The sequence below is a fragment of the Lacerta agilis genome, chromosome 10, assembly GCF_009819535.1.
Source record: "Lacerta agilis isolate rLacAgi1 chromosome 10, rLacAgi1.pri, whole genome shotgun sequence".
Lineage (NCBI taxonomy): Eukaryota > Metazoa > Chordata > Lepidosauria > Squamata > Lacertidae > Lacerta > Lacerta agilis.
The window spans coordinates 38,630,497-38,646,991 of NC_046321.1; the positions used below are offsets into that span (position 1 = coordinate 38,630,497).

General features: G+C 41.0%; 1 protein-coding gene across 17 annotated transcripts in view; it reads left to right on the top strand.

Moving 5' to 3' along the window:
* PPFIA2 (PTPRF interacting protein alpha 2) overlaps positions 1–16,495 on the top strand; it is a 258,382-nt gene that overhangs the window by 211,195 nt on the left and 30,692 nt on the right. For 14 of the 17 annotated variants that reach the window (XM_033162610.1, XM_033162595.1, XM_033162597.1 and 11 more), the window contains 8 exons: positions 481–543; positions 3,676–3,767; positions 4,704–4,839; positions 5,423–5,643; positions 6,688–6,925; positions 9,381–9,410; positions 12,380–12,510; positions 15,174–15,328. In XM_033162610.1, coding sequence (XP_033018501.1) covers positions 481–543; positions 3,676–3,767; positions 4,704–4,839; positions 5,423–5,643; positions 6,688–6,925; positions 9,381–9,410; positions 12,380–12,510; positions 15,174–15,328 — 1,066 coding nt within the window. The remainder of the gene's footprint in view (positions 1–480; positions 544–3,675; positions 3,768–4,703; positions 4,840–5,422; positions 5,644–6,687; positions 6,926–9,380; positions 9,411–12,379; positions 12,511–15,173; positions 15,329–16,495) is intronic. The other 3 variants (XM_033162596.1, XM_033162598.1, XM_033162612.1) reach the window with 1 other exon arrangement.

The following is a 16,495-nucleotide window of genomic DNA, read 5'->3' on the forward strand; positions in this document are numbered from 1 at the left end:
TTGGTCCATCTAGCTCAATACACTCTCAGTGTATGACCCAATTGAATATCATCCCATACATACCTTGATTTGTATTTTTGGTTTCTTTTTTCCTGTTCTTGATACTATGGGGGGAAAGCAAATAAATACTTAGGGCATGATCCCTTGCCCATCAAATCTTCCCTTTCCTGTTTGTGAAATCCTGCCAGCTTTCATCAAAACTCAGTGGAGCTACTCATGTAAGGGGTATTTGCAGTACACAGACTGGGCCATGCACTTAATGTTTAAAATGTCAATCCTATGTTGATGGCAAAATGTCAGTCCAATATTGATGCCATCTGATAGTTATCAGTATTAATAGTAGAACTTTTAACATGTGCATAAAAGGATAGTCAATACTTGTTATTACAATAGGAAGGATGAAAAACATTGCAGATTCTGCAGAAATGTCTTTTATTTTGCTGCAATTTGTCTCTACTTTTGATCTTTTATCTTTCTTAGAATGTTTTAATACAAGAATCAGAAAGCTTTAGAAAGAACTTGGAAGAATCATTACATGATAAGGTATTCTTTCTTTCTTTCTTTCCTACCTGCATTTACCTTTATTTTAAAAAGCAACTGATTACCAAAAGAAGAAGAAGTAATCTTCGGAATTCAAAACCTGAAAATGTTCCTAAAGATAATGGAACCTAGGGTTGTATCCAACTAAGACACTGCAAGAGGAACAACTTCTACTTGTGCAGAGGAAGCTCTCTTCCCACGCCTCCCTTTATGTGCCCCCTGCACCCCCTCTATATCTGATATGGAGCTCCCTCAACCCTCCAAAGCAGATTGCAGTGGGTGCAATGGAAGGAGAAGGTGGAGAAGTTTCATTGTGTGAGCAATTAAACTGGACAGTGCTATTGTTCACACATCCAAGTGAATATATGAGAGAGCTACAAGCCCCACAGCATCAACATCCAGCCATACACCCTCACCTCTGTAGGGTGCAATCCTCAGCACATTTCTCTGGGAGTGAACCCCACTGAATTCAACTTACTTTCAAGTGAGCATGCATCAAATTAGGCTGTACACTTCAAGTAGTGTTCATTAATTAGGCTGCTGACAATATTTATGGACCCTAGTGCAGGCATGAATTGCCCCCACAAAATATGTGGGCTGGATCCATTTGGTTGAGCAAAAGACTTTCCTCCAAACTGCCACATTCTTATGTAAATACCTCCTTTCCCACTCTAGAGATACATTTTGATTGCTCTGTTTCCATAGAATGCTCAGTTCTGGGTGGTCAATGGCCAGAAACTTATTGAGGACATGAGTCTTGGGCTTTTGGCCCCACATCTACCCAATCCTGACAGTGTATTAAAAATAGCATCGAAACTGCCCTTTGCAAGTCATCACAGCTTAACCCATGTACCACTGATTTAATGAACCAGTCAAATTCATTACAAACATTTATAACAAATGCCATTTTTCTAATTCTTTTCCAACTTACAGCCAGTAGATAACATAAATTCAACCAATCATATTTAAGTAAGCAGAAAGTAATTTTGCTAGGTATCAGATTAAATAGAAATACAAGGAGTGGAATGGGAAAGAATTGTGGCTGAGCCCTGAGTCTAGGGGCAAAATAACTGTTAATACGTGATATTGGAACCAAACATGAAGGGAAGAAATTGTAGACAAATACATTTTTATTTGGCTGCCATTTGTTCCTTAAAAGAGAATTTTCAGAAGGAATGGATGGAATTAGACTTCTGACTATGACTCATGAGCTCCTTGTTGCTTCATTTGTTTATTTTAATAATTTGTCGGCCACATTCTGTTCCAAAGAATGGTACCCGAAGCAGTGTGCTTCCTTCCAATTATGCTTATCCCCACATTTTGTCTATACTTGTTGTCAGGAAGAGACTGAATCTGGGGTGGTGTGTGTGAGAATGTCATATTTATCATTTATGGAATGTAAATAGCTGTTGCCTATATGTATTTTGTGCAGTTGAAAAATATGTTTCCAGAATTTATTCATGTATTTGGTTTTTGATTTACTGCATTTATAGCCTGCCTGCCTCCCCCCACCCCCCGGAAGAGCTCAAGACATGCTTGCCCCATGTTTTGTCCTCCTAACAACCCAGTGAGCTAGGATAGGCCAAGAGAGAGTGGATGACCCGAGATTCTTCAGTTTTCTTCCTGTACTGAGTGGGGACTTGAACTGGAGTCTTCCTAGCCCTAGTCTGACACTCTAACCACCATACCATGCTGCCCCCCCACCCTTTTTACATTTTCTTAGCTAAAAGTACAGAATAAGTGGCACAGCGGAAGGATACTATGATTCTTCCTGATACCAAGAACAAGTGGTGGCAGGTTTCACGGGAAGAGGTAGATCCTCTTTTCCCAACATGGTACCCTCCAGATGTTTTGCAGAACAATTTCCATCAGTCAATGCAGCACAGCCATGATAGCTGCTCCTTATGGGAGTTCTATAAGCTGGATCCGGACCTATTCATACATAGAGTAGAATACTGAAATCAATGCTTTTAAAAGGACTGTTCTAAACCTAAGTCTGGATCCGTGCCAAATGATTTGGTATATAAAATCCTGTGCATTTTTCTTTGACTGCTTTTGTTGAAAAATTGAGCTGCATTTTTTCATTTTCGATAGAGAAGTGTCTAGATTCCTGTTGTTGTTCCTACTATATAAATTTAGGAATACCGTAGTTTGTGGATTATGCAGTTCACCCCTGTTCATTGAGGGCTAGTGGTTTTATCATGCTAAACTAAGATCAAACTGCTGTTCTAGACCTTTTAAAAAAATTAGGGGAAGTGTTCTTTGTCCTCGATCCTGTAATTTGTGACTGACCCATAAGAACAAGTAAGAAACAATTGATTTGAATCTGATGGTTTTCAGTGTGCCTCAATGACAACTAATGTTAGCTGGATTTATGCATTTGTTGCAAAGTCTTATTCTTTTAAGAACTCTGTACAGTCAAACCCCGGTTCTTGAACTTAATCCATTCCGGAAGCCCGTTCGGCTTCTGAAATGTTCAACAACCGAGGCGCGGCTTCCAATTGGTTGCAAGAGCTTCCTGCACTCAAGCGGGAAGCCGCGTCAGATGTTTGGCTTCCGAAAAGTGTTCAAAAACCGGAGCATTTACTTCCGGGTTTTTGGCATTTAGGAGCCAAAACGTTCCAAAACGTTCAGGAGCCGAGGTTCGACTGTATAAACTTTAAAACAGCAAAGAAGGAATGCAAAATTGGTGAAAACTGGAATCTTTGGAAAGTATTTATAGTCTTCCATTTGTTATGTCTGGCATCACTAAAAATCACCAATGATTAGTTTGTCTAGCTAACAAAGGAATTTTTTGTACAATTTCCCCGTTAATAATTTATTTTTCATATTGTAAAAATATCTATAGATGTGTTTTGTCGGGCTGTTTAAAATGATTAGTTGGTTTGTTGCAACTTTAACCTTAATAAGTAATGCTAGTCAATAAGTAATGAGTCAAACAAATTACTTATTTAACAAATATTAGTTTTAATGAAAATAATATTTTCTGTACAACCCCTTGCTAGGCTGATACAATATAAGTTGGTACTTTGTTGCCGAGAAGCTTAATGTTGTTCGTTGATATTAATTTTGATAAATATAAGTTTTGATATAAAAACATTGTTGAATTATTATTATCATTATTATTATTTTCAGGAAAGATTGGCAGACGAAATAGACAAGCTGAGAGTTGAACTTGACCAGTTGAAAATAAGAGCAGGTTCTTTAATTGATCCCACGTTGTCAAGGTAGCCTAAGAAAACCATAATATTTTCTTAATTTTCATAAATTTAAAATCATACTATGTTGAAAATACTGTTTGCAGTTCTCCATCCACTATGTGTTGCAAGCAGCCTTTGAAAATGTTATCATTTTAATCATCGTCATTTTCTAAGGGACTGGGTGAAGTGCTTCCTTTCATAACTGCGAATGGGAAATTTGCTTTAGGCATTTATAGGTTGTTTTACATGGGTTTTGAGAAAGTGGTGGCAGGAAGAGGAATGGACAAATAAGTCTATGCTTAAATTCCGATGTGATGAATATTGCATTAGTTCTCCTGATTAAAATGCTAGCACATCTGTCCCATTTTCCAATGTTCCTTTCACATTGCAGTACCTGTTGCATTAGGGTGCTAGCATTCATGCACACCAGTGGTCATGGTGTGACATACAGTGAATGTCACTGGATAAGGTTGATGCTCCCCCATTCATAAGGTTGATGCTCCCCCATTCATAAGGTTGATGCTCCCCCATTCATCCTTTCCCCATAACATTCCCATGAAAACAGCAGAAAAGAACTGTATACCAGTGTACCACCCCCCAATTTCGTCCCTTCCACGATTTTCTGGGTTAAGGGGCTGCAAACTGATTTTTTTTTCTAATTACAGGTAGGTAGTCGTGTTGGTCTGCCGTAGTCGAAACAAAATAAAAAAATCCTCCCAGTAGCACCTTAGAGACCAACCAAATTTGTTCTTGGTATGAGCTTTCGTGTGCATGCACACTTCTTCAGATACACTGAAAGAGAAGTCACCAGACCCTTATATGTATAGAATCAAATTTCATAGGATGAACATCTCTGCACATTGTAAAATACTTGATAAATTATTGATTTTTTTAAATATATATTTTTACAGTTTGGCTTATTTATTTGCATCTGCTAATTCGTGTGCCACAACTGTTTTTCAGAACACATCTTGATTCATCAGCAGAACTGAGGTACTCTGTGAGCTCCCTAGTTGATAGCCAACCAGATTATAGGTCTACTAAGGTGATAAGAAGACCAAGAAGAGGCCGAATGGGAATCCGGATAGACGAACCAAAGGTTTTTCTTGTTGTTGTTCTTTGTTTATTAAAAGCAGTGCTCCTATTACAGTACAGTGGTACCTCTGGTTACTTACTTAATTCATTCTGGAGGTCCGTTCTTAACCTGAAACTGTTCTTAACCTGAAGCACCACTTTAGCTAATGGAGCCTCCCACTGCCGCTGCGCCGCCAGAGCACGATTTCTGTTCTTATCCTGAAGCAAAGTTCTTAACCTGAAGTGTTATTTCCAGGTTAGCGGAGTATGTAACCTGAAGCGTATGTAACCCGAGGTACCACTGTAATGGAAATGGATAGGCTTTAGCCATAGTCATCCAAGGAGTCTGGGTGATCAGTGACATAGGCACAACATTCACTGCTGCTGAGGAAGATTGGCTTGGTAAGTAGTCACTATAGTCCAGCCAAGGCCCTGCCTCAAGGCCATTCCTCTTTCTGGAAAGTGACCCTTGTACAAGTGGCCTGAGAAAACTAAAAGGTGTTAATCAATGCCAACAGTGTTTCAACATGCTAGGCTTTCTGTTTTCAATTTCTCTCAAAATTAACATTTGGAATGAGGCTGATCGGTATGCATTTCTTTCCAATTAGGTGAAATCCCTTGGAGATCATGAATGGAGCAGAAGTCAACCGATGGGTGTTCTGAGCAGCCATCATTTTGAGAGTGACACTGAAATGTCTGACATTGATGATGACGACAGAGATACAATATTTAGCTCCATGGATCTTCTGTCGCCAAGTGGACATTCTGATGCCCAAACCCTTGCTATGATGCTTCAGGAACAACTGGATGCAATCAACAAAGAAATCAGGTACTTGTACATCACCAAAAAGCAGAGAGCTTTCTCATCCCAGGCAACAAATCGTGCAAATAAATAAAATGGGTTTATTCACATGCATCTGGCTGGTCTTTGAAGGAAGCAGAACAACCAACTTAGGTGGAATTTTATTCATATCAGCAGTGCAATCCTGAAACACATATTATGTATTTTTCAAAAGAAAAGGCAAATGTGTGTATTTGTTTAAGGGAATTTGTATACCGCTTAATTGTCAACAAAACAAGTAAGCATCTAATGTCTCCCCAAAAGTAGACCCTTTAGTTCAGCTATGTTCATGTAATATACAGCCATAAGAGACAACTACGCAATACCTTTTGGCCCATTAACATTTCAACTGTTTGTTGTGTAAGTTTTCCACCTTCAAGGTAGAATGCTTCAGCTGTGGTGAACCTCTGAAGCCATTTAAGCAACCAATTCTACAGCATTGCCAAATTGATTGAAATAGATGCTTTGACTACAATGTACATCATTATGTTTGACATTTTATTATTATTATTTATATTTTGCTGGGTGCCACCCAGAGTGGCTGGGGAAACCCAGCCAGATGGGTGGGGGTATAAATACTAAAATTATTATTGTTACTATTATCTTCCTATTTAAAGCTCACCGATGGGTCTCCAACATGATGTACTGATGAAGCCTATGTCATTTGTGAAAAGCACCTAATTAAATTCTTGCCAGGAATCAGGGCAAGGAAGCAATTCACTGTACAGTGGTACCTCTGGTTACGAACGCTTCTGGTTATGAACTCTTCAGGTTACAAGCTCTGCTAACCCGGAAGTAGCTGCTCCTGGTTGCGAACTTTGTCCCAGGATGCAAACAGAAATTGTGTGCCCAAGGGGTGTGCGCAGCAGGAAGCCCCATTAGCAAAAGCGTGCCTCAGGATAAGAACGTTTCAGATTAAGAACGGACCTCTGGAACGAATTAAGTTTGTAACCAGAGGTACCACTGTATTGGAATATCACTCGCATTACATTAGCTGTTTTAATTCTGCTGCCTCCCAATTCATGTTTATAGGTTAATCCAAGAGGAAAAAGAATCAACGGAATTGCGTGCTGAAGAAATAGAAAATAGAGTAGCCAGTGTAAGCCTAGAAGGCTTAAACCTGGCCAGGGTCCACCCTGGCACATCTATTACTGGCTCCATTACAGCTTCCTCCCTTGCAAGCTCTTCTCCTCCAAGTGGGCATTCTACTCCAAAACTCACTCCCCGCAGCCCAGCCAGGGAGATGGATCGTATGGGCATCATGACACTGGTAAGAAAATGTACATATACAGTTTTGTGCTGATCGTTTCATTTATTTTATTACTTCTCCAAATAAATCTTTTTTCTATAGCTTGTTTCTTTTCCTGCTCATTTGTTTATTTGCCTATTATTTTGTTTTTTGTCTGTGGTAAAATCACGTTGACCATTAATACAAAATGCAATAAGACTTCATATAGGGCCATTGCCAGGGTTACACAATAAAAAATAGTAATGAAATGAATTCATGGGTTGCTGGGATAAGGACTCTTCATTATGTTGCCAGTCAGTGCTCCAGAAAGCTGTTTAGGATACCAAACAATGAAAAGTTTTGCGGCCCTTTAAAGACTTAACAAATTTATGATGGCATTCACGTGAGAATCCTTAAGTGCTTTTCCTAATAAAAGGACTTACCAGATATATAATGTCTGTTTGCACAGTGTAAGGAGGCAAAATCTGGTGCTAGGCCTTGGTGCCTGTGCTGTAAAAAGACCATAGGGCAGGGAGACCAGCTGAAGCTGATGGAAGGCACCCCACACCACTGAGGCCACCAGAGCCTCAAGTGACAACAACAAATCGAGAAATACCCCTAATCTGTGAACCCGCTCCTTCAGAGGGAGTGTAACCCCATCAAGAGGAGGCAACCTCCTAGCCATCCGGTCTAGGGATCCGCTCACTAACAGTGCCTCAGTCGGAGTGCCTCAGTCTTAACTGGATTTAGCTTCAGTTTGTTGGCTCTTATCCAGTCCATTACCAATTACCAGCACATCCACTCCCTCACCTACAGATGTAAAGGAGAAATAGAGCTGTATGTCATCAGTGACAGCATACTCCAAGTCTCTCGATAACCCCACTCAGCAATTTCATTTAGATGTTAAACAGCATAGAGGATAAAATCAAACCCTGAGGAACCCCAGATTGAAGGCTCCATGGGGCTGGAGAATACTCCCCAAGCAACACCCTCTGGAAACAACTATCCAAGCAGGACCAGAACCACCACAAAGTGATGCCACCCACCCCCAACTTGGACAGCTGCTTCAGAAGGATACCATCGTCAATGGTATCAAAAGCTGCTGAGGGCTTGAGAATTAACAGGGGCACATTTCCCTGTCTCTCTCCCAACAGAGGTCATCATACAGGGTGACCAAAGTAGTTTCTGTGCCAAAACCAGGCCTAAACTAACTGAAATGGATCTAGAAAATCAGTTTCCTCCAAGAGTACTTGGATCTGATCTGTGAGCACCCGCTCAAGAACCTTGCCCAAGAAGGAGATATTAGCAACCGGGCGGTAGTTACTTAGGTTTTCTGAATGCAGGAAGGGTTTCTTGAGGAGTGGTTTTATCACTGCCTCCTTCAGGCAGGCAGGGACCACCCCCTCTCACAAGGAGACATTAATCACCTCCCTAGCCCAGTCTGCTGTCCCCTCCCTACTAGATTTTACCAGCTCAGGGTCCAGGGTGCTAGTGGTCACCCTGACCAATCCAAACACCTTGTCCACATCCTTGAGCCTTACTAACTGAAAGGCATTGCATGAATGAACTTCCATTTACAAGTTTGATACAAGATTCCCAACTCTGGCTTGCAAGAGGTTATTCAAGCCATAGTTTGCTAGTTTGGATATCATGGCCAACTATGGTTTGTCAAAAGTCAGGAAGTTACTATTAAAGTAGAATGCATGGGAGAAGGAAGGGAAGGGAAAGGAAGTGGAAGCCTAATACAGAGTTCATTCATGACATCCAAATCAACCCCTGGTGTTGCAACAGCAAAACAGTCACAAGAAGGCTTTATTAAAGACTGGAGGGGTGGTACCAGGGCTTTTCTTCAGCTGCAACTCACCGAAATTCAGTTCCAGCACCTCTCAGGTGGGCACCATTGCCATCATAAGAGAACAAGGAAGGTGTTCATGGTGAGTTCTGTGAAAATAGCACTGGATGGTACTACATGGGGATATAACTTAATTTGTTGCATCGCAACAGATGCAACTTAAGGCAGCCCTGCTTGTCCTGCTGCAGTTAAAATAGCAGCATAAGATCTAACTGCAAATTAAAAGATTCTAATATGTTTGTAGAGTTGGATCCAGAGAAAACTAAGCAGAATTCTCATCATACAGTGGGACTTTCCTGAGTCCTTCCCCCATCTACTACAGAGCCCATAATCTCCAAAAAGCCTTCTGAGGCTCAACATACCACCTTGAACAATGTTGGATGAGGCTAGTGGAGCTGCAGCAATATGGGGAAACTGGGGAAAATTTCATGGGGCTGCTTTGCATAAGTGGGAGTGCTTTTCACCTCGCACAAGACAACTCTAGATCCAAGCCATAGTATTTTACTTGAGGTTTTGCAGTTTCCAAAACATTGATTTTCCGGTTTGATGTTGAAAAATGGAAATGAATAGGATATCATTATCTTTTATTTTACCTAAACGGGTTTGATCATTCCCCTTTGTTCTTTCCTTTGTTCTCAACTCCAGCCGAGTGATCTCAGGAAGCACCGGAGAAAGGTATGCATACTTTTCTCTCTTTTTTAGCATGCTACTGTGAATTTTCTCCCATCTGCACTTAAAACTCAGTTTAACCAGAATTTTTCCACAGGTTTTTAAAAGTAATTTTGCAAAATGAATTTCTGCCTTTGTAACTGGAACTTGAGAGCTTCTAAAACCAGGCCTCAGCTCTCGAAACTCACAAAGATGATTTGTGTCATCTTTGAAATTTGATGTGTAACTCATTGTAAATCATAACTTTGCATATTAGTTTACACAGCTGCAGAAAACTTCTCATTATTCTTCTAAATAGTAAAGCACCCTGAATGTTATAGCAATACATGACACAAGCATATATGAAACTACCAGAAGTTGTCGATTACTTCAGGCTTATTAAGCAGAACCCTGGTAATTCTGTACTGATACATAATTTTGATCTTGCTTTGATATGTATCCAGTTGTAACTTTGGCTATGTGTGTGGGATTAGTGAAACAATGGTGGCATGCATCAAATTACACAGATGAGTCAATATCTGAGGCCTGTTTTTTGCTGGCCTCAATTTTATACACTTCTTTAATGGCAGTTGGTTTCCTCCCTGAAGCTACTTTGCAGCCATAAACTTTGAATACTGAAGTGTATTTTGAGCTAGAATATCCATTGTATGTTCACATAAATTAGCCAGGCTTTGCAAACATGGAGTGTGAGAAGACACAGCATGTGTAAGCAGCACAGTCCTATCAACCTGTTCTGTACTGGGTCCATATAAAGTTAATTAAATGATGCCTGAGGTCCAAACATGGCAGGAAGCTAATTACTGGCCCCATCCACTCTTGGTTTTTCTTAATACACAGTTGGGAGGGTAGAATCTTGAACAGGGCCATGGAGGTAGTTGAGGGCATTTAACTTGACCACCCCTATGGTCCAGATACAGATTGCCCTGCCTCTGCAGTTGCTGTTTAGAAAAAGAAGCATGGAAGGGCCAATCATGTGTGTGGTTTATTTATAGTTTCTATTTTGTATGCAAAAATATAAAAAGGCAAATCACAAGCAAAAAAGCAACACAGAGATGCAATAAACATTAATAGTGAAAAGAAAATAAATTTACCCCCAAAACCCACAATAATTATGTATCTATATCAAGAGGGTGGGGTGTGGAATTATCTGTTATCAGCCCAAACTTGCTCAGCATCCTTTGTTTATGCAACCCTGTGTTGTTGTTGTTGTTGTTCAGTCGTTCAGTCGTGTCCGACTCTTCGTGGCCCCATGGACCAGAGCACGCCAGGCACGCCTATCCTCCACTGCCTCCCGCAGTTTGGCCAAACTCATGCCAGTCGCTTCGAGAACACTGTCCAACCATCTCATCCTCTGTCGTCCCCTTCTCCTTGTGCCCTCCATCTTTCCCAGCATCAGGGTCTTTTCTAGGGAGTCTTCTCTTCTCATGAGGTGGCCAAAGTACTGGAGCCTCAGCTTCAGGATCTGTCCTTCTAGTGAGCACTCAGGGCTGATTTCTTTGAGAATGGATAGGTTTGATCTTCTTGCAGTCCATGGGACTCTCAAGAGTCTCCTCCAGCACCATAATTCAAAAGCATCAATTCTTCGGCGATCAGCCTTCTTGATGGTCCAGCTCTCACTTCCGTACATTACTACTGGGAAAACCATAGCTTTAACTATACGGACCTTTGTCGGCAAGGTGATGTCTTTGCTTTTTAAGATGCTGTCTAGGTTTGTCATTGCTTTTCTCCCAAGAAGCAGGCGTCTTCTAATTTCGTGACTGCTGTCACCATCTGCAGTGATCATGGAACCCAAGAAAGTGAAATCTCTCACTGCCTCCATTTCTTCCCCTTCTATTTGCCAGGAGGTGATGGGACCAGTGGCCATGATCTTAGTTTTTTTGATGTTGAGCTTCAAACCATATTTTGCGCTCTCCTCTTTCACCCTCATTAAAAGGTTGTTTAATTCCTCCTCACTTTCTGCCATCAAGGTAGTATCATCAGCGTATCTGAGGTTGTTGATATTTTTTCCGGCAATCTTAATTCCTGTTTGGGATTCATCCAGTCCAGCCTTTCGCATTATGAATTCTGCATATAAGTTAAATAAGCAGGGAGACAATATACAGCCTTGTCGTACTCCTTTCCCAATTTTGAACCAATCAGTTGCTCCATATCCAGTTCTAACTGTAGCTTCTTGTCCCACATAGAGATTTCTCAGGAGGCAAATGAGGTGATCCGGCACTCCCATTTCTTTAAGAACTTGCCATAGTTTGCTGTGGTCGACACAGTCAAATGCTTTGGCATAGTCAATGAAGCAGAAGTAGATGTTTTTCTGGAACTCTCTAGCTTTCTCCATAATCCAGCGCATGTTTGCAATTTGGTCTCTGGTTCCTCTGCCCCTTCGAAATCCAGCTTGCACTTCTGGGAGTTCTCGGTCCACATACTGCAACCCTGTGTAGGGTGTTCATATAGCCAAGAATCTTCCACTCCTTTTCTGAATAAAGAGGTTCACTTTCTTGAAAGTCCTCAGTTGTGTCATTTCTTCCATCCATTGTATATTTGAGGGTGGAAACTTTCCATCCAATATGGAAACCTAAGCATTTAGCCCCCATGGATTACAAAGAGTTGGTACATAATTCCACAAGCTGTTGACACCATTTGACACCATGTTGCCTGGGGGCCCACCACAGCGCCAGCACTGATCTGTACTTGATATGTTTTATGTCCAGTTGTGTGCTTATTACCTCAGAGATTGGGAAATGGGACTTGAATGGCTATCTGTAGGGCCATGATCGTATCCGATTATCTCCTTGGCATTTTTGTTTTGTTACTTTTGCATCCCACGAATGGAACATGGCTTTTATGTAAGCCCTTATGCTTGCTTGGAAAGTATGATGAATTCCAAACAGTTTGCCTGCTGCACAATTTAAATTATTTCTTGCAAATAACTTAGAAAGTTGGTTTCTAAGCTGCCCTTTATGGACATGGTTTGTTTGTAGATCGCAGTCGTCGAAGAAGATGGGCATGAAGACAAAGCCACAATAAAATGTGAAACCTCCCCTCCTCCAACACCTAGAGCCATTAGAATGACTCACACTCTACCTTCTTCATACCACAATGATGCCAGAAGGTAAGAAGCTCATTACTTCAGACAGTAATTCACAACTTTAATGTGCTGTGTTCTTTTTATAATGCACCCATTCATATGACTTCTAGGTTAACTTCCACATAACTTCCAATGTATTCTATTTATCTGGAAATGCAGACTGCTGGGGGGGGGGTGTTTCCCACTCTGAGATGGCTTTTCTTTTTTTCCACCACTTCATGTCAGGATCCATGAGAAGTAGCTTATCTGAAGGAGAAACTGGACAAGTTTCTTTGTGAAAGAGTGGCTTTTATAGAACGCCCTGCTTGCATCGATCGTTTTAGTTCCTAGTTCACCCAGGCCTCTTATATGGTGCAAATGTAGCTCTCCAAGAGTAATTGTTTCTTAATTAAAAATGTGTACATCATCACCGAGGTGGGAATTAACTCTTACAACTTGGCTCCTTGAATTCCAGTCTGATTTGGATGCCTGGTCTCCCATTTTGTAGCCCCTTTAGATCAAGCATGAGCAGAAGTCAGATGTAGATCTACTGATAATTTTGTGGTAGATGAGCAAGGATTCTGACTTCCAGTTGCTTAAAGATGGCAGATACAAGATCACCTCTGCCCTGTATTACATTGCTGAAATGAAGAAAGCTGTGGGTAACTAAGCTCCTCAAAATAAGTTCCTGAGTTCAGATTGCTTATTAATTATAAGGGTATGTTGTTTGGCTCCAGGCTCCAGTTGTAGATCTCAAGGTTCTAGTGAAAATCAAGACAGACCACACAAGCCTGAAGTCTGCCCTCTAATGCTTTAAGTACAGTGATTGAGCTGGAGCAAAATGGTATATTTTTGTGGTTGCTCTTACTGCCTTGCTGTTGGCTCTCTATAAGTGAACAAAGGAGAAGGCACCACTCACAACAATGATTAAAATGAAAAATCCATATTGGATTCAGTGATGGGGTTTGATATTTGTCTGCAGAAGTGCAACTAATGCAACCAATAACTTGAATCTTGGCTGACCTGTGCAAGGAGACCAGTGAAGGACTGCAATTTTTGACAACACCACTACTAACCTTTTGAACCCCATATTGCAAAATTCTTGACAGTTTCAATCAGGACAATCAACTCCCCCCCCCCCATTGAGCTCTTCCTCCTAGATGTGGTTTTCCTATAACATTGTTCGGACTATGCAGAGTGGGCATTTGCAAAGCCTTGGTAATATTGCATCCCATGGGAAAAGAGTCACTTCAAGTCCAGCAGTGCCCTCCAGATGCCCGTGGCACTACATTCACTGAGACACAGATGAGGTAGGGGATGGAGGCAGTGAGGTCAAGGGAACTTTGGGTTGGTAGTATCAGCATCCTGCAGGTGCACCTGTGAGGCCACCACTACCAACCCAGAGCTCCCAGCCTAGCCACCACCTCACCCCATTCCTAGTCTGTATGCTGGTGCCACTGCTTATTTGCCCCCTCACACATTGCTCAAATCACCGCCAAGTAGAACATGGCATGCCACTTCTGCATAGTTTGTTACTCTGATAATATCACTTGTATGTGTTCGTTTTATGCTAGGAATCTGAGCTTGATCACATTACATAATTTGCAAGCTCTCTCTCTTTTTTTCGTGGAAAGTGCCCTCCACATAGGAATTTGAAGGGTTCCCAGAGTATGTTGAGTACACTTCTAAAGGCATTTATTATTATGAGCCAAAATGCCCTTGTAAGAATTGTGTATTTGTTCTTATGGTGTGGAGCTGGAAGACAGATCATTTGCGGGGATCAAGCAATATCTCTGCTTCTGAATCGGAATGCAATGCAATGGCAGGACTAATGGCTCAAAACCTTGAAATCCAATTGACATTTATGCTATTCCAGACTTTCTGTGTCACCAGCTATACCTCTATTCAGCAGCAAATGAGCAGAAGACATGTCTTAGCTCACCTTCCAAGCCAGAGTTCATACGCAAGAGCACTCTTCAGGTGCTCTGATGCCATGTACGAAAATGGCAGGGCTAACATGCCCCTCCCTATAGCCCTACCCCTTTGCATGATCACAATGCATGACATCAAAACACCTGAAGAGAGATTAGATCTCCTACCTGCAGCAGATACAAGCCCAGCTATAGAGCAGGGAATCTTTCCCAGAAGCCTATCACTAAGACCTTCTCCAGTCAGTGCCATGGTTGCTTTTTGGAACTTATAGGAATCCCTCTCTGGATTGCTCAGAAATGTTGCTCTGCATCCATGCCTAGTAGGAGGAAAATACCTTTCACTAGGTTTTCACCCTTTCCCTGCTCAGAATAGAAATTTCTCAGGTAAGATTTTTTTTTTTAATCCCGTTTTTGGTTGAAAACAATGTTGTTACAACTCAGATTTCTTTGGTTCTTCTCAACACATATTTCTCCGAACTTCCCAGCCAAAAATTATATTAATAGGCCTTTGATGAATTATACCTCCTTTCTGTCACTTTTTGTTAGATTGAATCATCTTGAACAGCATTAGTGAGACATGAAAATTAGCCATTGTGCTGTTCTAAATATTATTATGATGCAGGAAAGAAGCCATCAGAACCTGATTAATGTTTTCAATTATGAAGACACTCTTATTAGATTCCAGATAATTTGTTTGCACAGCTGCTTAGGAGGGGATGGGCACAGGACCTCATAAGGGCAATAATGTATTATCTATCTTTTGTGTGTATTTTATAGTAGCTTCCCTGCATCCTTGGAGCCAGAAAGCATTGGTCTTGGCAGTGTCAGTAGCAGCCAGGATTCCCTACACAAAGCTCCCAAGAAGAAAGGAATCAAGTCTTCAATAGGACGTTTGTTCGGTAAAAAAGAGAAGGCTCGACTTGGACAGCTCAGTAAGGAATTAGTTGTACCAGGCTCGGGTCGCTGTTTTTCAGTATTTTTTTTTAATGGTTTTGGCTTCTTTTTAAGTTTCGTTTTGCTTTTCCAAACATTCATTTCTCTTCTAAACTGGTGGGATCTTTTCCACATAATTCTGTTATACCATAACTAGTATTGACTGTCACATCGTTCACTGTGTTTTTTCTAAATGAGCAGGGGGAATAGGATGAGATTCCTTTACTTACTTCTGCTGCCTTTATGGAATTACGAACGTGTAACTTTGCTAACGCTTACACAGTTTGAAAAACCTTGACAGCAAACATATGAATCTGCTGACTTGGCTAAAAGGCCCCTTTCCACAACCACCATCACCGTCCTTTTTCAGTTTTGTTTACAATCCAACCTGACAGAAGACTTGGCTAGCAGGAAACTCAAAGTAGCATTGGTTCCCATGCTTTTGCTCTTATTACGAATGTATTTGCTTTTAGCCTTCATTTGCTTGCCATGAATCCCCTCCTGGATTCTTTTGCAGTCTTCCTAGCACAAGGCTCCTATCTGTTTTGATCTTATACTCAGATAGAGTATAAGACACAAAAGTGTCCATACACTGGCAGAGGTATGCTAACTGCCTGCCAATGCCACTGTAGTTTGCAGAGCCACTAGTACATTTGTAGCCAGCCACTCACAGCAGCAGAAGGGGGGCGGCAGGCAATTCTGGTCCCAATCCAGCTGCTGCTGACTTAGTAAAGTGACTAATAGTTGTAATTCTATTCATTTTATTAAAACTACAACTCTTAATGGCTTTGCTAAGTTGCCATTTGTAAAAACAAAACAAAGATTTAGGTAACTGTCAATTGAAACATATGGCCAAAATATATTGGTGATTATGGATCCTGTTAGAATATGAAGAATTTCCACAATGTCTTATAGTTTGTATTTAATATCTTCATATCATTGTCCATTTACGTTATTCAGGGGCAACACTTTAGGTAGGTTTTATACTGAATCATTTCATACAAATAAAACTGGAAACTTCCACTTCTCAGTTTCCACAGCCCTGTTGACAAGAAGGAGCAAGGAAACCAATATTTAACCTAAATATTTAGGATATTTAGTGAGCAGCCCCAGTTTACCAGGGCAAGCAAATAGTGAATACAGCCTGCCTAACTCTTATGTTTTGA